Below are 18,428 nucleotides of genomic sequence, written 5' to 3'. Positions count from 1 at the left end.
GCTTTTCCTCAGAAATAATATACAAACTCCCTCTAGTTCTTCACATGTAAAAAAAAAAATTCCAGAAAAGAATAGTGGTTATAAATTTAAGAATTCATTGAGAACCTTCCACTCTGGTCATCACTGGAAGAGACAAAGGACAGAGGAAAAGCAAAAAAAGAAAAGGGAAGCAACAGAGAATTCAATCCAAATGGACAAAGGTGAAATATGGCTTCCAGTGGACAAAGTCACAGTACTCAAGCTGATATTTCAAAAAAAAAAACAATAGCTACTTAGGTCTTCCATTAACTTGAAAACAAATAGCCAGATTTCCAGTGGAGAGGACTCCCTTGTCATACATCTTATCCTATTCCCATCTTTAATTGGCAGGTACAATGGGAAAATGGGAAATGAAAACACACAGTTTTTGTCACTTAGAAAGTGTCCTCACTATTTAGTGATTATGTCAGAGCACTTAGAAAAGGCAGGTCAGTTATCCTACCTTCTCAGTCAATGTAATATTGTAACAACATATACAGTTGATTGGAAATCATTAAACTGGGGTTGATATAAACCACATGACCATTATCCCTTTAGTGAATGAAAGTAAAGCACAGCATTAAATAAACTAGAAAACTATTTTAAACTTTGCATTTATTTGCAGCTTATTTTGTACAATGCAATACCAATGGTATAAATATAACAGCTGATGCTTTTATATTTCCACTTGCATAATGAATTTGCTTTTAAAAAAACTTGAGACTAGCATGCTATAGGGATTTGTTTTGATATATGTTGAGAAATTTCTCACTGCTTTATGCCATAAATCAAGAGAAACTGAAGATTCAAAAATAAACCATATTGTACAATATAGTTAAGCATAATCATGCTTCAAAATGTGGTTGGAGGAACTTAATTGAAACATATTACACCTTTGTTCTTCAGATTATCTTACTTCAAATACTTTGTAGATGGAATCTTGTAGAATCACTTAGTCATGAGTTTATTGATTTTAGCAAACTAATTCATTAGATTAACTTTGCTCACTTAAAAAATAGCCATCTTTTCTGAAAATGTTTATTAAAATATATAGGAAAAGTCTTTATTGTAACTAAAAGTGCCCAAATAGAATATGTACCATGCTATAATAGTAATTATTTATAATATATTTTCAGAAAAAAATGAGAATATTCAGATTAAATGCAGGAAAGAAAAAAATCACATTTTCAACACTTGATATCTCCATTGATTTGTCATGCTCTGCAATTAGAAGATAATTTCACATGTTTAATTTTCGATCTATTCCAGGAAGTTTGTGCTGAAATTTTTTTTCGCCATTATAAACTGTGATTCTCTATGGGACCTTTTCAGCTTCGCACGCCGATTTTGGAACCAAATCTAAAATTAAGGAAAAATAAAATAGGTCTCAGAAACGTTATTTTATTATTCTTAATACTTCAATCAGCATGAGTAACAACTAAATTTGAAAATTACCTGGATTCTATCTTCCTCTAGATTCAGTTTTCGGGCTAAGTCTTCTCTGATATCAATGCCAGGATAGCAGTTTACTCTAAAGACATTTTCCAACACTTCAATCTAAGAATAAGGAAATAATTCTTTAAAATGTTGATCTTCAGTATGTCCCAAAAATGGGCTTTAACTTCTATAGCAAAATAACTGCATTTAAATCTTTGGCAATTAATCTGAAAGCCTTTTTAAAAAAAATTATCTAGAAATTGTTAAAATATGATAGTCTATTGTTTCATTAATAAAGCTTCTAAACTGAGATCTCAAAATGAATGGGCTTTTGCTCAACAGGGTGTCAGTTAAAGCCTTTGTATTATCATTATTGGATGGAAAAACTTCCCACCTGGTTTTGAGTAAAAGCGGTTCTGGGTCTTCGGCCTCTATACCAACTCAACTCTCTTTTCAAAGACAGTCTTTCTGAGGCTGAAAAGTAATTTTCATATTTCAAAGCTCTTTCTTCTGGCATTGGGTGATCCACGATGCAAGGGAATGTGACCCCATTGGGAAGACTCGGCACATGTAAACACAAGTTACCATCTTTCCCTGAAAACAGAAAAATAAACCCTATCTTACATGGCCAATACTATGTTCCACAAAATTCCATAAGAAGTAATCTCTGGAACTTGTCTTTAACTTCCTAGTGGAATTCTTCTGGGTTTCACAAGAGAACTGCCCTCTCATCAACCAAAAACCAAAAACCATACAAAAATGAAGATCCTGCCTTGGTAAACCTGCCTCTTGGTCTCTAAATGTCATTTATTTTTCATTGAAAACAGATTTCAAATATCTGGTGTGACACACACACACACATCCTCTGAAGTAAAAGCAGGTTGTTGGCATTTCCTGTGTGTGAACTTTATATCCACGTGGATCTTAGGCTGATACTCTTTTTATTTCCCATAGGACTCAGCTGGAGGCATTGAAAGTCCTAGATGCTTCAGTTATGTAATTGAATGAAACTGCAGTTTCTCTCTATGTAGTATGAAATAAAAGCCAAACTAAACACTGCAATGAAATAACAAGGAGTTTAAACAATTAAGTTGTGGCATACCTGAGGGGCTGCAGGTGTCTGCCCAAGGCCTGTGGGGTTTCACTGACGGAACACAGTCTTTCTTCTGGTCCAGTCCTAAGATGCTCTCAATTGAAAAGGAGCAGGGTGAGGGTTTGCTTTCCCCAAGTCGAGCACCTTCCTGAAGGCTGGGAGACATCCTCTCGTGGGCTGCACAGAGCGACGGCGCTGGCCCCTCTGCTGGCTCTGCCCCACGTGTACAGGGCTGAGATCTTCCTGCAGTTCACCTTATAGCTCCGCTGACAAGGGGGCTGGATTTAGAACGTCACTAATTAAAATCCTGTCTTAGAAAGTTTTAGCATGTCAATGAATACTTGCCCAGCCAGCAGCTTAAGGAGTTAATTGTTTATTTGTTTGCAAGTAATTAGCAACTAATGGCTACACCAGGGGGGCCACCTACAGGGACAAAAAGTGTTATCTCTCCTAAGCAGAACACAGACTTAACTTTCTCGAAAGAAGTGATGCACAAACGTAGCACTCCTCTTTTATTTGAAATCATTAATGTATAAAATCATGCCTTTTATTCTGAAGTTTATACTTTCACGGACTCCAGTTACCTAAACATACAGGCAAGATAGGAGAGCAATCAAGTAATAAATAATCTAATTTAAGTGAATTTTCGTCCAAGGAAATTGGAAAAAATAGTAATCTCTTAATACTATTACAGTAATTCTGATGAAAATGCCTGTTTTTCACATGCATATGTAATGGTGAATGTTGTCAATGAAAACACAATGGTATTTGGAGTGCAGCATACTGGAAAAGGTTGGCAACGTTATTAACACTGAGTGTAATTGTCTTCCAAGTGCCTGGATTAATACATAGGAACAGTTGCACCAAGTATTTTAAATAATTAATGGGCTAATTCCTTTCCTTCATCTTTTCTTTTAAATGAGAGAGACACAAGTTTATGTGAAGATTCATATGTAAATACCTCCAAGCAATTTAAAAGCAGGGCTACTTAAGGAGAGTAATTTCTCTCCCTACCACAGTTGTTTCAAAAAGAACATAGCTTACTTTGTAAAGAAAAATTTCCCCATGTTGACCTTTTGAGGGATCGGGCAGTGGGCAGGGGGCTTAAGAAGATGATAAAGCTTGTGAAAAATAACCAAGAACAAAATATTTTAATTTCGTAATCCTTAAAAAAACTTGAAATTAAAAATAAAGTAGAACTGCTAATTGGGGAGGATTTTGAAGTGGCTACCCACCCTCCACCGCCGCAAAAGGTATAATACTTGTAGTTCTTGTACTCTGCTCCTCCTCTTCTTCTAGTACCTTTCTGAAGACAAATTTAAGGGCTCAGCTTTAAACAACTGTAAGACTTTTCTTCAGGGAAGAGGAAAAGCAGTCTCCACTCACAGAGGAAATAGCCTCTACAGGATGGAGCTCAACTTCATCAGATTTTATCCTATCATGATCTCACAAATGTTAAGCTAAATCCCTCCTTACCCGAGCTTTCAGCTGAACAAAGGATCTCTCACACAAAACACCAACAGGCACACAGAGGAACAGGTTTATAAATATACATGTGAAACCATTCTGAGGATGAATAAACCAGAAAGCATTTATACTTCATGGAGATGTTGCATTTAGTGTTGAGAGCTGACCTTAATCTGGGAAGACTAGGAGGCAGAGCAAGAACTCAGGATCTTCCCAGATGTCCTTCTGTCCCTTAGACATTCCTTCCTTCCTTCCACAATTGGTTGAGCATGGACTCAGGACCAGAAAAAACAGAATAGGAACTTTGCCTTCACGAAGTTCACAGTGGTGCAGGGTTGGGGGAGGGTGGTGGCAGAGGAAGGCAGGGAACAAACCATAATTATAAGTAAATTATCTAGTCTGTCAGGGAAAAGGAAAGAGATGAGCCAGGTAAGATAGATCATCAGTGCAGCAGCTTGGGGTGCAGGTAGATGTCAGGGCAGGCCTCACTGAGACCCTCATTGCCACAGATTGGTGTCTCAGAGGCTCATGGCACAAGGATGTCACAGCACATGCTGAAGCAACTCCAGTTCCCAATTTCTTCTGTATTAACAAGCACATTCCAATATTTTTATTCAGCTTGATTGGATTTTATTTGGATTTACAGAATCCTATTTAAATACGGATGACTAGATGAAAATAAAAGGCAGGAAAAAAATTCTCTAAAAATCTGTGGACAACATTTTCTCATATATTCACTCAACAGATATTTTTAGGGCACTTAATATGTGCCAGACACTATCTATAGGTGGTAGAGATCAGTGAAGAACAAAACACGGTAATTTCAGAGAGCGATAAATACACTGGAAGGAGAAAACAAGGTGCCAGTGATGCGGCATAATGGGGAAGGGGGACTAAGTACAGTGGTCGGTGGTTGATGGTGGAGGAAGGCCTGTCAAGGGAGGTGACACTTTAGCTGAAGCTGAGAATGAGCAAGCCAGCATGCCAAGAGCCTGAGAAAAAGCACTGCAGTCAGAGGGAAAAGCAAATACAAAGTTCTTGCAACTGAAAAGCAGGTGCAATATCTGAGTTGAAGAAGGAAGTTGCTGGAGTGGAGTCAGCCTGGCTCCCAGATGCATTTGGGGAACCAGGCCAGGCTGGACAACCAGATGGACTTCGTAAAGGCCACCAGAAGGCGTTCCAGTGCAAAGAGAAGCCAGGGTAGGGTTTTAAGCTGGAACTGACATGATAGCATTCATGTTTTTAAAACCTTACTCTGGCTGTTCTATGGAAAGGGATTAGAAGGGAATGAGTGTAACCAGAGAGATAAGTTGGGAGTTATTTATTCAACACATATTTACTGAGCATACACTATGTGGTAGGCATTGTTCTAGGTGTGAGGGATATGGTAGTGATGATACAGACAATCCTTTAGGGGCAAGAGATGATGGTCCTTGGACAAAAGGGTAACAGTGGGTTTGGAGAGAGGTGCAATTCATCAAGAGTTTGAGGGAGACTGAATAATTGAACACTTGGTCCCAATTCTCCAATCCCTATCCCCTTGCTGTGGCTTCATGGCAGACACAGTGTACTTCCTACCTCTTCACTTTGGGTTTGTCTGTGTGACTGGCTTTAGCCAATACAAAGTTATGTGAGCGGAATGTGCCAGCATGATTGGTCTGCCCTCTTGGGCTTCTGTCATCACCATGAGATCACCCCTGGGGTAGCTGCTGTCCTTCAGCCTGAGCCCCAGAATGGACACATATGGATTACATCAGACCCCACTCCACCCTGCAGCCAACCAAGTCAGCAAAGCCCAGCTAAACTCAGCCAAATACCCACTGACCTGCAGTTCTGTAGTTCAGTGAGTGAGAAAAATATTCATTGTTTAAGCCACTGAGGATTTTGAGATTAATTCACAGCATTCTGGAGGAAACAGCTCTTTGATTCAGGGGTAGAAGAACATGTCTTGCTGATGGATTAGATATGGAGGTAAACAAAAAGGAGGCATTAACAATGACTGCTTTTTGGCTTGAGCAAACACAGTGCCATTTACTGGGGTGTGGAGGCCTGGGCTAGGGGAGCAAAGTTTTGGGAAGAAGTGAAGAGCTCTAGTGCAGATAGCAAGTCGCTATTGGATATCTCAGTAGGAGCTCAGTGCTGAAGCTCTACGTTAGTGCACGACCAGCAGAGATGGTCTTAAAAGCCATAGGTTTGTACAAGATCACTCAGTGAATGGTGCTAGGTACAAGAAGGGTCTCAGGACCACGTCTAGGGTGCTCCAACGTTCGGAGGTTGAGGAAGAAGTGGTGCTCGGGAAGGAGCAGCTGGTAAGGGAGGAGAAAAATCTGGAGACACAGTGGCAGAGCCAAGAAAGGGAAAAGGGTCAAGGAGAAGGATGGCTGCAACAGCATCTCTAGTGGCCTCTGCTTCCACCTGCGAGCCCCTGTGGTTTTCTATCAACACAGCAGCCAGAGGATCACTTAAAAACATGTCTCTTATGTCACGATTCTGCTCAAAAAATGGCTCCTGATTTCAGTAAAAGTCAACACATCGTTGTTTTGTTTCTGACATGAGAATGGTGTTTCACTGTTAATATAATGTCTACTGTTGGTTTCTAATATTAAATAAATGCTACCTATCTGCCACAATGTTACAGTAACACAAACATAAAATATCCATAGTGCTTTACAGCTTCTAGAGGATTTTGGCATATTTAATCTTCTCACAAATCCTCTACTATTTTATAGCTGATAAAACAGAAACTGAGTACAGCTGCAATATGCAGAAGTCACTAACTAGCAAGTAGCTGAGCCTTGACTTACATTTTGTCTCCAAATCCCGTTGTATTGACTTTACCAATTAATGGTCACTGGGCCATCTTCACTGAAGATCTCACAGTATAAATATCAAAGTGTACTGATCAATTAAGAAAAATAAGTGAAAACCTTGCATATGATATAACCTCACTATCTTTCAACACTTATTTTGAAATGAGAAATAAGACTGTCTGATATATGGACATTGAAGAGATTTTAGAAATAATAAAGTTGAAAGTCCATATTTTAAACATCTACAGGTAAAAGATAAAGTAAAAACTGAGAGGCTTATGTTTTGTCTTGTTTTATTAACTTGGAAATCCACCCAGGTTTTGGTAACAATTTATTTTTAAATTGTGTATTTGGATTAAGACTCAAATATCTAACATCGGGACAAATGTCCAAAGTCTTAGGTGTTTTGGCAGAGATTTCTATAAACCAGCTATGCAATTATTATGCTGTGAGCATAATAAGAAAGAAATGCAATAATCAAAGATTTAATGACATGTGCCTCTTAAACTCTGCATAGGAATCACACTGATTTGAGACTTTCAGTATTTTGCAGTGGTGTCATCACAGCTCACTGCAACCTCAAACTCCTGGGCTCAAGGGATCCTCCTGCCTCAGCCTCCTGAGTAGCTGGGACTACAGGAGAGTGCCACCGTACCTGGCTAATTTTTTTCTATTTTTAGTAGACAGAGAGTCTCATTCTTGCTCAGGCTGGTCCTGAACTCCTGACTTTAAGCAATCCTCCCACCTCAGCCTTCCAGAGTGTTAGGATTACCAGTGTGGGCCACTGTACCAGGGCCCAGTATTTTTAAATGTTAAAATGTTTTCTAAAAATAAAAGTTTATTTTTTACTGCAATATCTTCAGTGTTTCCTAGTACAATGCCAAAACAGACATTCAACAAATATTTGTTGAATAAGTGAATAAATGAATGGATGGGAACTAGCAAGAGATGACATTTGAAACCTGACATGGAATTTAATTATTACACTACTGTGTAACAATTAATAATTGCTTACTATTTAAGTTTACTTAAATAGGGTTTACTATTGTTGCCATTGCTTTTTAATGTGTAAGACAATTCCAGTTTTCTGTGAACTGTGTATGTACCACTCCAGGGCAATCCACAAATTAGAAGACATTATGGCATTCTATAACTAAAATTTAGTTAAGAGTCATGTTAACAATTCATATCTGTTGCAGTTCCTATGACTCTCATCTGCTATTGCTGTTCCTAGAGACAGTATCTTTCCCAGTGGTTCCGAGGTTCAAGAGAGTAGAAACTATTTCATACATGCTTCTATCCCTCTCTGCACCCAGCACAGTGCCTGTCACACAGGAAATGTTAAATAAGGGTTTGTTGAATAAGTTCACTTTATTTGTAACATTTAAAAAAATTTCAGCCTCAAAAGAGTAAAATTTCATATTTTTCATTTTCAAATCAGTTAAAATTGTATACAGTATTGTGGCCGGGCGCAGTGGCTCATGCCTATAATCCTAGCACTCTGGGAGGCCGAGGCGGGTGGATTGTTTGAGCTCAGGAGTTCGAGACCAGCCTGAGCAAAAGTGAAACCCCGTCTCTACTAAAAATAGGAAGAAAATTAGCTGGACAACTAAAATATATATAGAAAAAATTAGCTGGGCATGGTGGTGCATGCCTGTAGTCCCAGCTACTCAGGAGGCTGAGGCAGGAGGATTGCTTGAGTGCAGGAGTTTGAAGTTGTTGTGAGCTAGCCTGACCCCACCGCACTCTAGCCTGGGCGACAGAGTGAGACGCTTTCTAAAAAAAAAAAAAAATTATATACAGTATTGTGTCTTGCGTACGTATAGCACCCCATTTTAAAATTTGATATAAAATCATCCAAAACATAAATGCACTTTCATTTTTAAAAGATTCGTTTTGTACTACAGTACACAGAGTAAAATAGGATAGTCTCCTTCATGTCTATCCCTTTTCACCTCCCCAACTTACTGGCAACCATTACTAACAATTCAGTGCTCTTCCTGCCTGTCTTTTTAAAATATCTTGACATAAATAGGAGGATGCACACATACATATGTTTATCCACATGGAATCAGACATGCATTCTGTAATGTGGTCCCCTCCTCCATAGTGTGACACACACACACAGTGTGTCAGCATGTATAGCTCTACCTCTTTCTTCAACAGCTGCTTGACACTACATCCAGTGGATAAATCATAATTTATTGAACTATACCCCTGATAACAAGCACACATGTTGTCTCCAATTTTTATAACAAACATGGCAATGAACACTTTCTACATACATGTTAGCACACACAGAGTCATATTTCCATGGAAAGATTTCTTTGAAGACCATATTATTTTTTGGTGGACGCTGCCATATTTCCTTCTAAGTAATTTTTACCAATCAATACTCCCACCCAGTCTAGCCCTTGTTCTTATGTTCTCCCCAGATGGACAGTGGGAACAAGAAAACCCAGGGCTGAGCTCCAGACTCCATATTCAAAGATAAAATAGTTTAGGATTTAGGGCTCCAAAGGGCTCAGGCCTCGACTTTAGTGCCATTTAATCTAATCACTATAGATTATATAGGAGTTGTCAGTTAACTCAAGCAGCTGATAGTTATTCATAACATTGTTTCTGGGGGATAAATGTTATGGTTTTAAACCATTTGAATCATAACATTTATTAAACAACAGCATATACCAGGGAGTGCTCAGAATATAGAGTTGAAATCATTCTGCCCTCAAGAAACTCATGATCAGGAGGATAGTAATGAATGTTAATTTTATTAGGTATGATAATGTGATTATGGTTAAGTAGAAAAATGTCCTTTTAAAAGGTATTCTACTTAAATATTTACAGGTGAAATTTCATGATGTCTGGGTTGTGCTTTAAAATACTTGAGGAAAATAGAAAGAAAACCGAGAAAGAGACAATTGAAGCAAATATTGCAAAATTTTGATAAGTGTTGAATTAGAGAGATAAGTGTGTGTGGATTCATTATTCTCTCTACTTTTTGTAAACGTAAATAATAAAATTGTCTTAACCTTCTAGGAACACCAGTACGTACGTACACAATGACAATATAAGAAAATAAAGACACAGGCACAAGAGGCTAAACAGAAAATGGCCCAAACCTGCTTGAGTGAGACTGAGTAGAACTGAAGAGTGGTTAAGAGCCCAATTCTGATGTCAGATTATCTGGGTCCAAATTCCAGCTCCATCTCTTCTTAGCTATGTGACTTTGGGCATATACTTAGCCTCTCTGGGCCTGTTTCTTCTGCAATTAAATGGGATAATTATAGCACCTAATTGAGGATCAAATGGGATAGTATCTGTAAAGCCCTTGGAATAGTGCCTGACACGTAACAGACATTATATAAACTGCTATTATTTATTATCTTTATCAACATCATGAATGAAGGCTTTTCAGAGATGTCTTGAGGCAGGGATGTTTCAAGAAAAGGTCAGAGAAAAGTAACATAAGTTAAGGCCAATCAGGGGTAGGGATCTGTATGCACTTATATGTCTGTTGAGGGGAGGGAGAGGAAGGAAGTTAACTGGATTCCCTTATTTCTAGCTTAGATGACCAGGTGAATGATTGTATCATTACCTAAGAAGGGAATATACAGGAAAGGGTTTATCAATCAAAACACTATGCAAATTATATTTCTAATTACATAACCAAATGAGCAAGTATTTGGCAAATTGAGTTACTTCAGAATTACAATAAAGTTTTCAGAATGAGATGGTAAAATTTTAGTGAAAATTGGCAGAATGCAAAGATTCTAAAAGTACCTTAGGGAACAACTTTGTCTAGAAGAGTGAATATTATTGTCATCCAACTCACACGTATAATCTAAATGAGTTCATTTTAGTACTACAAGACACTGCAATTAACATTATTTCAGAAATCCAGCAATTCAGATATCACTAGAGTTATTTTAAAATAAATATATATTTCTAAAAGCTTGTAGTCAAGTAAGGCAGCCGTCATGGTTACCACTGGATTCTTCTACAGACGTACTAACTGAGAATTCTTGGCGATGTCTAGGTTCTCATAAAAGCGGATGCTGTTTGCACAGTGGGGGCAGAGAGAGCAGAAATGATTTTTGGAATATTTTACTTTGAGTGTGCAGAGGTCTCATCCTCTTCCAGGACCCACAATCTCTTCTCTTCGATAGCCAGGACACCTAGTTATTTAATAATCTCTCTTTAAAAACAGAAAAATTTTAAGGGAAATAATAAACAATTTAGCGATATATCATGTTAACTATTCTAATTCGTGATTATGGTTACGTATCAGTTTTCATTTTGATTCTTAATGTGTTCTGTTTAATTTTGAAACAATCTCAAACTTACATAAAAGTTGCTAGTACAAAAAACTTTTCTCTCTCCAACTATTTGAGAGTAGCTGCTGACATGAGGCTCCATTGCCCCTGAATACTTTAGTGTTTTTCCTGAAAACAAGGACTTCCTCCTACATAATCACAATACAACCATCAAAGTCAGAAAATTAACATTGATCACATTACTACAATCCAATCATCGAACCCCATGCAAGTTTCACCAATAGTCCCAAATAACGTCCTTTACAGCAAGAGTCCAGTTCAGAATCACACATGCTTTCAATAGCGTCTCTTAAGTCTTATCTGATCAGCAACAGGTCCTCAGTATTTCCTTTATCTTCATGACCTTGACATTTTTTGAAGATTACAGTCAGTTACTTTGTAGAATGTAGAATGTCCGTCATTTAAAGTCATCTGATGTTTCCTCATGATTAGGTTTAGGTTGAGCATCTTTGGCAGGAATGTCACAGAAGTGATGCTGTGTTCTTATTATTTCCGACCAGGCAGCACAGATTTTGATTTGTCCCATTGCTAATAATATTTCCCTTTGAGCATTTGATTTAGATGGTGTCTGCAGGCTTCTCCACTGTATTTACTCTTTTCCTCTTCATAATATAGTATTCTGTGGGGGAGGTACTGTAAACCTCTATAAATATTCTGTTTCTTATCAAATTTTCTTTTTATTCATTCATTTATATCAGTATGGACTCATTGTTTCCTATTTTATTTAATGGGTTATAATCTCATTGTTTATTGTGATGCTCAGATGCCAATGGAAGGCCCCTTCAAGCTGACTTCTGTGTCCTTTGACACATAATTTTTGAGCATTTTCTACTTTCTGGCACAAGAAGATGTTCCAGCCACACCTTGTTCTTTTCATGCTGTAAGCCCTAGGGTCAGCCATTTCTCCAAGAAGCCCTGATTCTTTTTAATGGAGAATGGTGTTTGGAAGCCAAGATCTGGGCTTTATGTGTGTTCATTGCTATTGTAGTATCTCTGCTCCCAGGTTCTCTCAATGAAAAAACTAAGAAATGTATGTATGTGATACAGGCACACATTTACATCTATATTTATTCCTATACATTTATTTAAGTCTGTGAGTTCACATGGATACCTCTAATTCCAATCCCAGCACCACAGTGTTCATTTTAACTTTCTTCCTTTCCATATTTGCAATTCCCTTTGACAGTGAGAAACCTGGCTTCCGTTATCTTCAATATACTTATTTGATCTATCCATGTATGGAACCAAACTTCCATTGTCACCGTCCCCTACCTGCAGAGATGCCTTCTTTCCTCACTTGAGCTCTGACACCTCGTTTGGGCTACACAGAAGCCTTCCTTGCCCCACCAATACCCTGTGCCAGTGCTGGGTGTGCCCCATGGGCAAAAGCCCTTCTCTCCCTGCTTGGGCTCTGACATTCCAGCCCCAGCCCCTCTCCATGTGGATGCTCTTAGATGCAGGCTCTGAGACCCTGCGTCAGGCTGCCCTCCTTTGTGGACACTTTCCTCACCCCTTGGGTTCTGAAATCCTACACCCGGTTCCCCCCTGCCCCCTGCCTTACAAAAGGTCCTCAGGCTTGGGCTCCAAGTGCCCTCTCAGGCACATGCCCTCCTCACCTGACTTTTGTCCCAACATCCTGCCCCTGTCCGCCAAAATGCCCTCTTTACCCCTCTTGTGCTGACACTCCCCATGCAGATGCTTCTTTACCTTGCACAAGCTTGGACACCCCACACCAGGCAGCCCTCTGTGAGGATGTCCTCCTTACCCAGGTTGGACTCAACACCCTGTTGTGGGTCCCCATGGCTTCCCCACCCTGCACGGGCTCCTAGTTCACCTGGCCCCACCTAATGGCTTTAGGAGAAATTGGTATTCAGGAAAGGAAGAGGAAAAGCTATATACCCATTTTTAGATTAAAACATTGTCTTCTGTTATTAAGACATTGCTTTTTGTCCTGTATGGTCAGTGGGATTTAGCCAATTCACTGATGTAATTTTTTCCTTTGAATCAATGTATTTCATAAACTCCTGAGTTTACTCAACACAATGTTAATTTGCCCATAGTTTATGATATCTTATATCACTAATTCATTCAGATTTCTCAACATTGCTTTCAAATCACCTCTGTTGAAGGTGTTATTGTCCAAAATCAAGGTAAAGCCAAAGTACTCGCAGCAGGCTGCAAGGCTTTGCATGATCTGGCCTCCTCTCCCCCCACTGCTCAGGCTCTCTCTGGCCTCCCTCTTCTCCTGCCACTCCTGCCTTAGAGCTTAGGCCTCTGCCCGGGTGGTCCCTCTTCCTGGAATGCTCTCTCCTCAGATGTCTCCATGGCTCACTCTTGAGACACCTTTAAGTTTTTGTTCAGATGTTACCTTCTCAATGAAGCCCACCCTGAAAACCCTATTTAAAATTGCAACTGCCCCCTACTCTGTTGTACCTGCTTCATTTTCCATAGCATTTACCACCTTCTAATATACTATACTTCCAATACCATTTACTATGTTTATATTTTATTGTTTGGCTTTCTCCTCACCACACCTACTAAACTGTAGCCCCACAAGGGCAGGGATTTTTAACGTTTTGTTCATTATTTAATAAATATTTGTGGAATGGAGACAGCCATTCCCTGGGGTTGTTTGAATCCTAAAATTAAATTAGTGGCGCCACCTAGTGTTCATGGAAGGATGTGCTGATTAAACCCTGAGAGTCAGGCCTGGCAGCACAGTGGCTCACGCCTGTAATCCTAGCACTCTGGGAGGCCGAGACGGGAGGATTGCTTGAGGTCAGGAGTTCGAGACCAGCCTGAGTAAGAGTGAGACCCCCCATCTCTACTAAAAATAGAAAGAAATTAGCTGGACAACTAAAAATATATATAGAAAAAATTAGCCGGGCATGGTGGCGTATGCCTGTAGTCCCAGCTACTTGGGAGGCTGAGGCAGGAGGATTGCTTGAGCCCAGGAGTTCGAGGTTGCTGTGAGCTAGGCTGATGACACGGCACTCTAGCCTGGGCAACAGAGTGAGACTCTGTCTCAAAAAACAAAACAAAACAAAACAAAACACCCTGAGAGTCTTATTTGCATTAGCCATGGGATAAATATTAATAGTACCGATTTAATCAATTCTCAGTTACTGTTTTTTATGGCCCTCTGTGCTTCTGCAAAAATTAAAATGTTTTCAATGATTAAACAGTCATGGGACATAATGACTTCTCTAAGAGCAATTTCTTCTCCACTGACTTGCCTGTTCCTTCCAGAATTCCTATAGGGGTAGGAGTGTGATGAAGCCTTCAACCTTTTAAACCTGGGAAACCTCCACCTCCCTAGCTCCAGCTCCCACCAAAAAACAAACAAAAAAACTCAGGTAATAGTGCTTGCTGTTTTGGTAACTGTTTTGGTACACCTTTTCTCCAGAATACCAAAATATATATTTATTGATTTTTAAGTTTTGGTTTTGGCCTCAAAAGCCCCTAAATCAAAGTGATAAAACATTAGCAAGGGCAACGGTAATATTGTTTAAAATAGCATCAGGAATCTCTAGGATAATAAACACAATCTTCTGATTTAGAAAATACTTGCTTCTTTAGATATGATAAAGAGGAAAAAATGCAGAAAATGAAAGCTGCCTTAAAAGTAGATAATGAAAAGGATAATTAGCTAATTTTTACTGAATGCTTATTGTGCTAGGCACTACTCTGAAAGCTCATTAAACATATTAACAACCCTATAATGTAGGTTCTCTACATTAAGCCTCATTTTTCAGATGATGGAATGGAGACACAGAGAAGTTAAGAAACTTGACTAAAGTCACAGAGCTAGTAAACAGTGGAGCCAGGACTCAAACAAAGCCAGGTGGGCTGCCTTCATAGCCCATGCCCAAGAGCTTACATCCATGCTCTCATCTATAATACCTCCCCACAGAAGTGGGAATGATGCTGCTTTGTGTCAAAATTCTTGGCCTCATCAAAGAAGTTAATTTATTAATGCCCTCTTCTTCCAAAAAAGAATCAGGGCAACCACAAAAGAAGCAAAAGCATATACAATTATCCTAGAAATAAGGTTTTATATTCTTTACAATTAAAAAAGTAGAAGCTACAGAATTTGCCCTGCATTCTAAGGATGCTGTGGCAATGAGCAAAAGCAGTGTTAAGATCAAAGCCATGACCACTGAGATCATGGTTTGCAGTGGCACAGTAAACAACCAGTTGGTCTTTTCTGCCCTTCTACTTATTTTCGTAACCCACTCCTCAGAATTTTTCGTTCTATTCTTCAATTGCTCAAAGCTTCCCCCTACTCTACTACTGGTTCTAATGTTTTAAAATAGATAAATTGAATCAAGTTCCAAATTATCAATTAATATACCTATCTCTTGAATTTGCTTTGTCTCAGCTGGAGGTTAAAGAAATAACTGAATTATCTGTTAAAGTTAGTCCCACTAAGGAGTGATTTATTAGGTAACCTTCAGAATTATTTGCATTGTACATTATATTCTTAAAAGGAGCATGAATTCCCCAAAATTTCAGATTGATGGAGTCTTTCAGAGTATATTTGTGAGTAGGTGGTTTCCAGGCCCTTTCTTGCCTGGAAATGATGTCCCTCTTACCATTCTCAGCTAGAACCTAGGATTCTTTTTCTAAATGTCTGATTCTTTAAATTTTCTAAAATACAAGGTTACTTGGGAAGGGGAAATGGTCATTCTCTATCTTGGATAGTTTTTCAACATGTGATTTGAGGATTACCTGCTTCAGACTTATCTGGGGGAGATTCTCAGCCCTACTTCTCACATACTCCATCAAAATCTTCCAGCAGGGATCAGGAATCTGTATCCTAACATCCTCCCAGGATGATTTTTACATGTGCATAAGTTTGGAAACCACTGACCTAAAGGGATAATTTTTAAAAGTAAAGCAGAAGCGTCATTTGGGTTTTTGGATTCTTTCCTATTACAGACCACAGACCAGACTTCAAGGAGTATCATGTAAAAACCTAATTATAAGAAGATCAAATATAATTTTAGGAGACTAATAATTAACAAATCTATTTACAAGATTGTATGTCCTTTTGTTGTAAATTATATACATGAACGTCTCAATGAATTATATGTGTGAAACATCTCAAAGAATTCTTTGGTGGATGTAGTTTAATCCTGACTTTCCTTCCATAAAATTAACCAGCTGCCCAAAGTTTTTACTACACTACCCACACATGAGTCTCCAGTAACCCCTGAGGCATTCTCTGAACAAGCCTCATTTCCTGCATAAAAGGAAATTGGCTTAAAATGAACTGAGTTTGGTCAACTGTACAAAACTTAGGCTGATTAAACTTAAACTGGTTATCAAAGGGGACTATGGATTCTGCAGCTTTGGAGATGTTTTAAAATAGGAAATACAGCTATTTTTGGATGAGTAGGGTATACAGTTGTGGCCTAAATCTAGAGGATCCAAATAGAAGGTTAAAACTAGATTCCTTCTAGTTTTATAATTTGATTAAACTTACCTCCCCCCTCCATTGAATATTAACCTGTTTTTGTTTTGTTTTTAACGAGCTAAGCCTGGCAAGAATTCCTTGCCTCTCTCTGGTAATGTAATAGCCTCTGGAGAATCCTTTACAGAAATAGTTTAGATGCACATAATATACAAAGAAGGAATCCATTTAATTTGATGATAATACCACACCCAGATAATTCAGATACCTAATAGAATTTTTCATTGGAATTATTTGGTTTGGCCAAGTTAATTGATTGAGTAACTCCCCCTCAGTTACATCATTTAATTACTCTTCTTTCTTATACTTTGTTTTCACGTGTCACTTACTCCTGATTTTTATCAGTTGTCATTACCTTTCTTCTCCTGTTTTTAACATCTAAATCACAGTTCAACCAAGAAGGTCACTTACCTTAAAAGTATTCCTTCTTTACAGCCTGGTTGCATGGTGCTTGTGCTGGCAAAGTAGAAAAGAGATATCAAGGATGAAGGACCCATAACACAACTGGGAACCCTTAATACATTATAAGAACTGACTCCAAACCAACTTTCTCAAAAACTAAAGAACTCAAGAGAGTGACTAGTTGACAATCTAAGGGGAGAGCTTCTATTTAAAGATTATAACACTAAAGATAATTCTGTAAAACTACGTACAATGCAAGTCTACCTGATCAAACTTTGAAAACATAACTTTATTTTTACTTTAAGACATCATGAGAAAATCTAGTATTTTAGTTTAAAGTATGTAACTTCCATTCTTGTTACTATATTTGGATTTGTTCCACTGTATCTGGATTTGTTCCAACGTATCTGTGGAACCAGGCAGCTAATAATCTTCACTTAGCATCTCTCATATTTCTGGAATGGAAATAGAATGGATTAGTGGGATTAATGGCTAGATTTTCAGAAGACAGCTATTTTGTTATTTGGTTATTTTGCTATTTTCTTTGTATGCAGATAAAAGCTTGTTATAACTCTCCAGAGACATAAATGAAGCAGTGTGAGATTGGGAAAGGATGAAGAGGCAGGAGGAAAGGCTGGATTCTAACCCACATCCGGTCAAATTCCCCAACTTCTTTGAGCTTCGCTTTATTGTATTAATAAAATTAGGAGCTAAAGAAGCTATTTAAAGCCTTTTCCAAAAGTTTTGATGGAACAGAAATGCAAATCAGTTACCAACATAATTAACCAGTGTATCCTGATTTTGAAAAGACGTTTGCCTTTGTGATCGAAAAGAAATATGGAAGCCAGAATTTGCAGCGTCAGTACTGAAGGTCTGATCTTGAAAGGTCGGGTAAAAACTGATGAATTGGGAACAAACGCACGTGTTTTTAACTGGATATACTGATATCCAAGTGACCAAAAAAATAATTTCGAGTCTACGGTCCACGAATTTTCCAGAAAGCCCTGTTAATGACACAATTTAGGCTCTTAGACATCTGAGTTAGCCAGAACCATTTTGCTGCGGGGGCTAAGACTGGGTGCTTCGGGCAGGGCTGAGAAGGTTATAATTTGAGGAAACTAAAGAAAGGCGCCAGCAGCAGGGCTTTCCCAAGGTCTCTGAGGAAATACGTTACGGGAGAAGTAAAACCTCCCCAAATTCCCCAGTGTGGTCCTCACTGGAGGCTCTGGTTGCCCGCACCGGCAAGCCATGGAGGAGACAGTCCCCTACGACTTACATCCAAACGCGCGCGCGCCCAAAGCAGACAGCGCGGCCTCGGCCACTGCCCCCAACGCCGCGGCGTCCTGCGTTTGCGGTAGCGCCGGGCGCCGAGAAGGAACCTCCCGACC

General features: G+C 38.9%; 1 protein-coding gene across 3 annotated transcripts; it reads right to left on the bottom strand.

Moving 5' to 3' along the window:
- Positions 1-657: 657 nt before the first annotated feature.
- On the bottom strand, positions 658-18,420 carry HESX1 (HESX homeobox 1). 3 transcript variants are annotated; one of them, XM_045530449.1, is made up of 7 exons: positions 18,317-18,420; positions 17,050-17,094; positions 10,937-11,003; positions 2,558-2,826; positions 1,850-2,049; positions 1,474-1,575; positions 658-1,377 (listed from the first exon to the last, which is right to left on the bottom strand). In XM_045530449.1, exons 4-7 carry the CDS (start codon positions 2,712-2,714, stop codon positions 1,279-1,281), a joined length of 558 nt encoding a protein of 185 aa, XP_045386405.1. In that variant the 5' UTR covers positions 2,715-2,826; positions 10,937-11,003; positions 17,050-17,094; positions 18,317-18,420; the 3' UTR covers positions 658-1,278. The 3 variants fall into 3 exon arrangements, with proteins under 3 accessions (XP_045386405.1, XP_045386404.1, XP_045386406.1); XM_045530448.1 differs by lacking the exon at positions 10,937-11,003; XM_045530450.1 differs by lacking the exons at positions 10,937-11,003; positions 17,050-17,094; positions 18,317-18,420 and adding an exon at positions 9,948-10,517.
- Positions 18,421-18,428: the final 8 nt, after the last annotated feature.

The sequence above is a fragment of the Lemur catta genome, chromosome 18 (genome assembly GCF_020740605.2).
Source record: "Lemur catta isolate mLemCat1 chromosome 18, mLemCat1.pri, whole genome shotgun sequence".
In the NCBI taxonomy this organism is placed as follows: domain Eukaryota; kingdom Metazoa; phylum Chordata; class Mammalia; order Primates; family Lemuridae; genus Lemur; species Lemur catta.
Note: the sequence above shows the minus strand (reverse complement) of the source record. Positions and strands in the feature narration are given on the sequence as shown.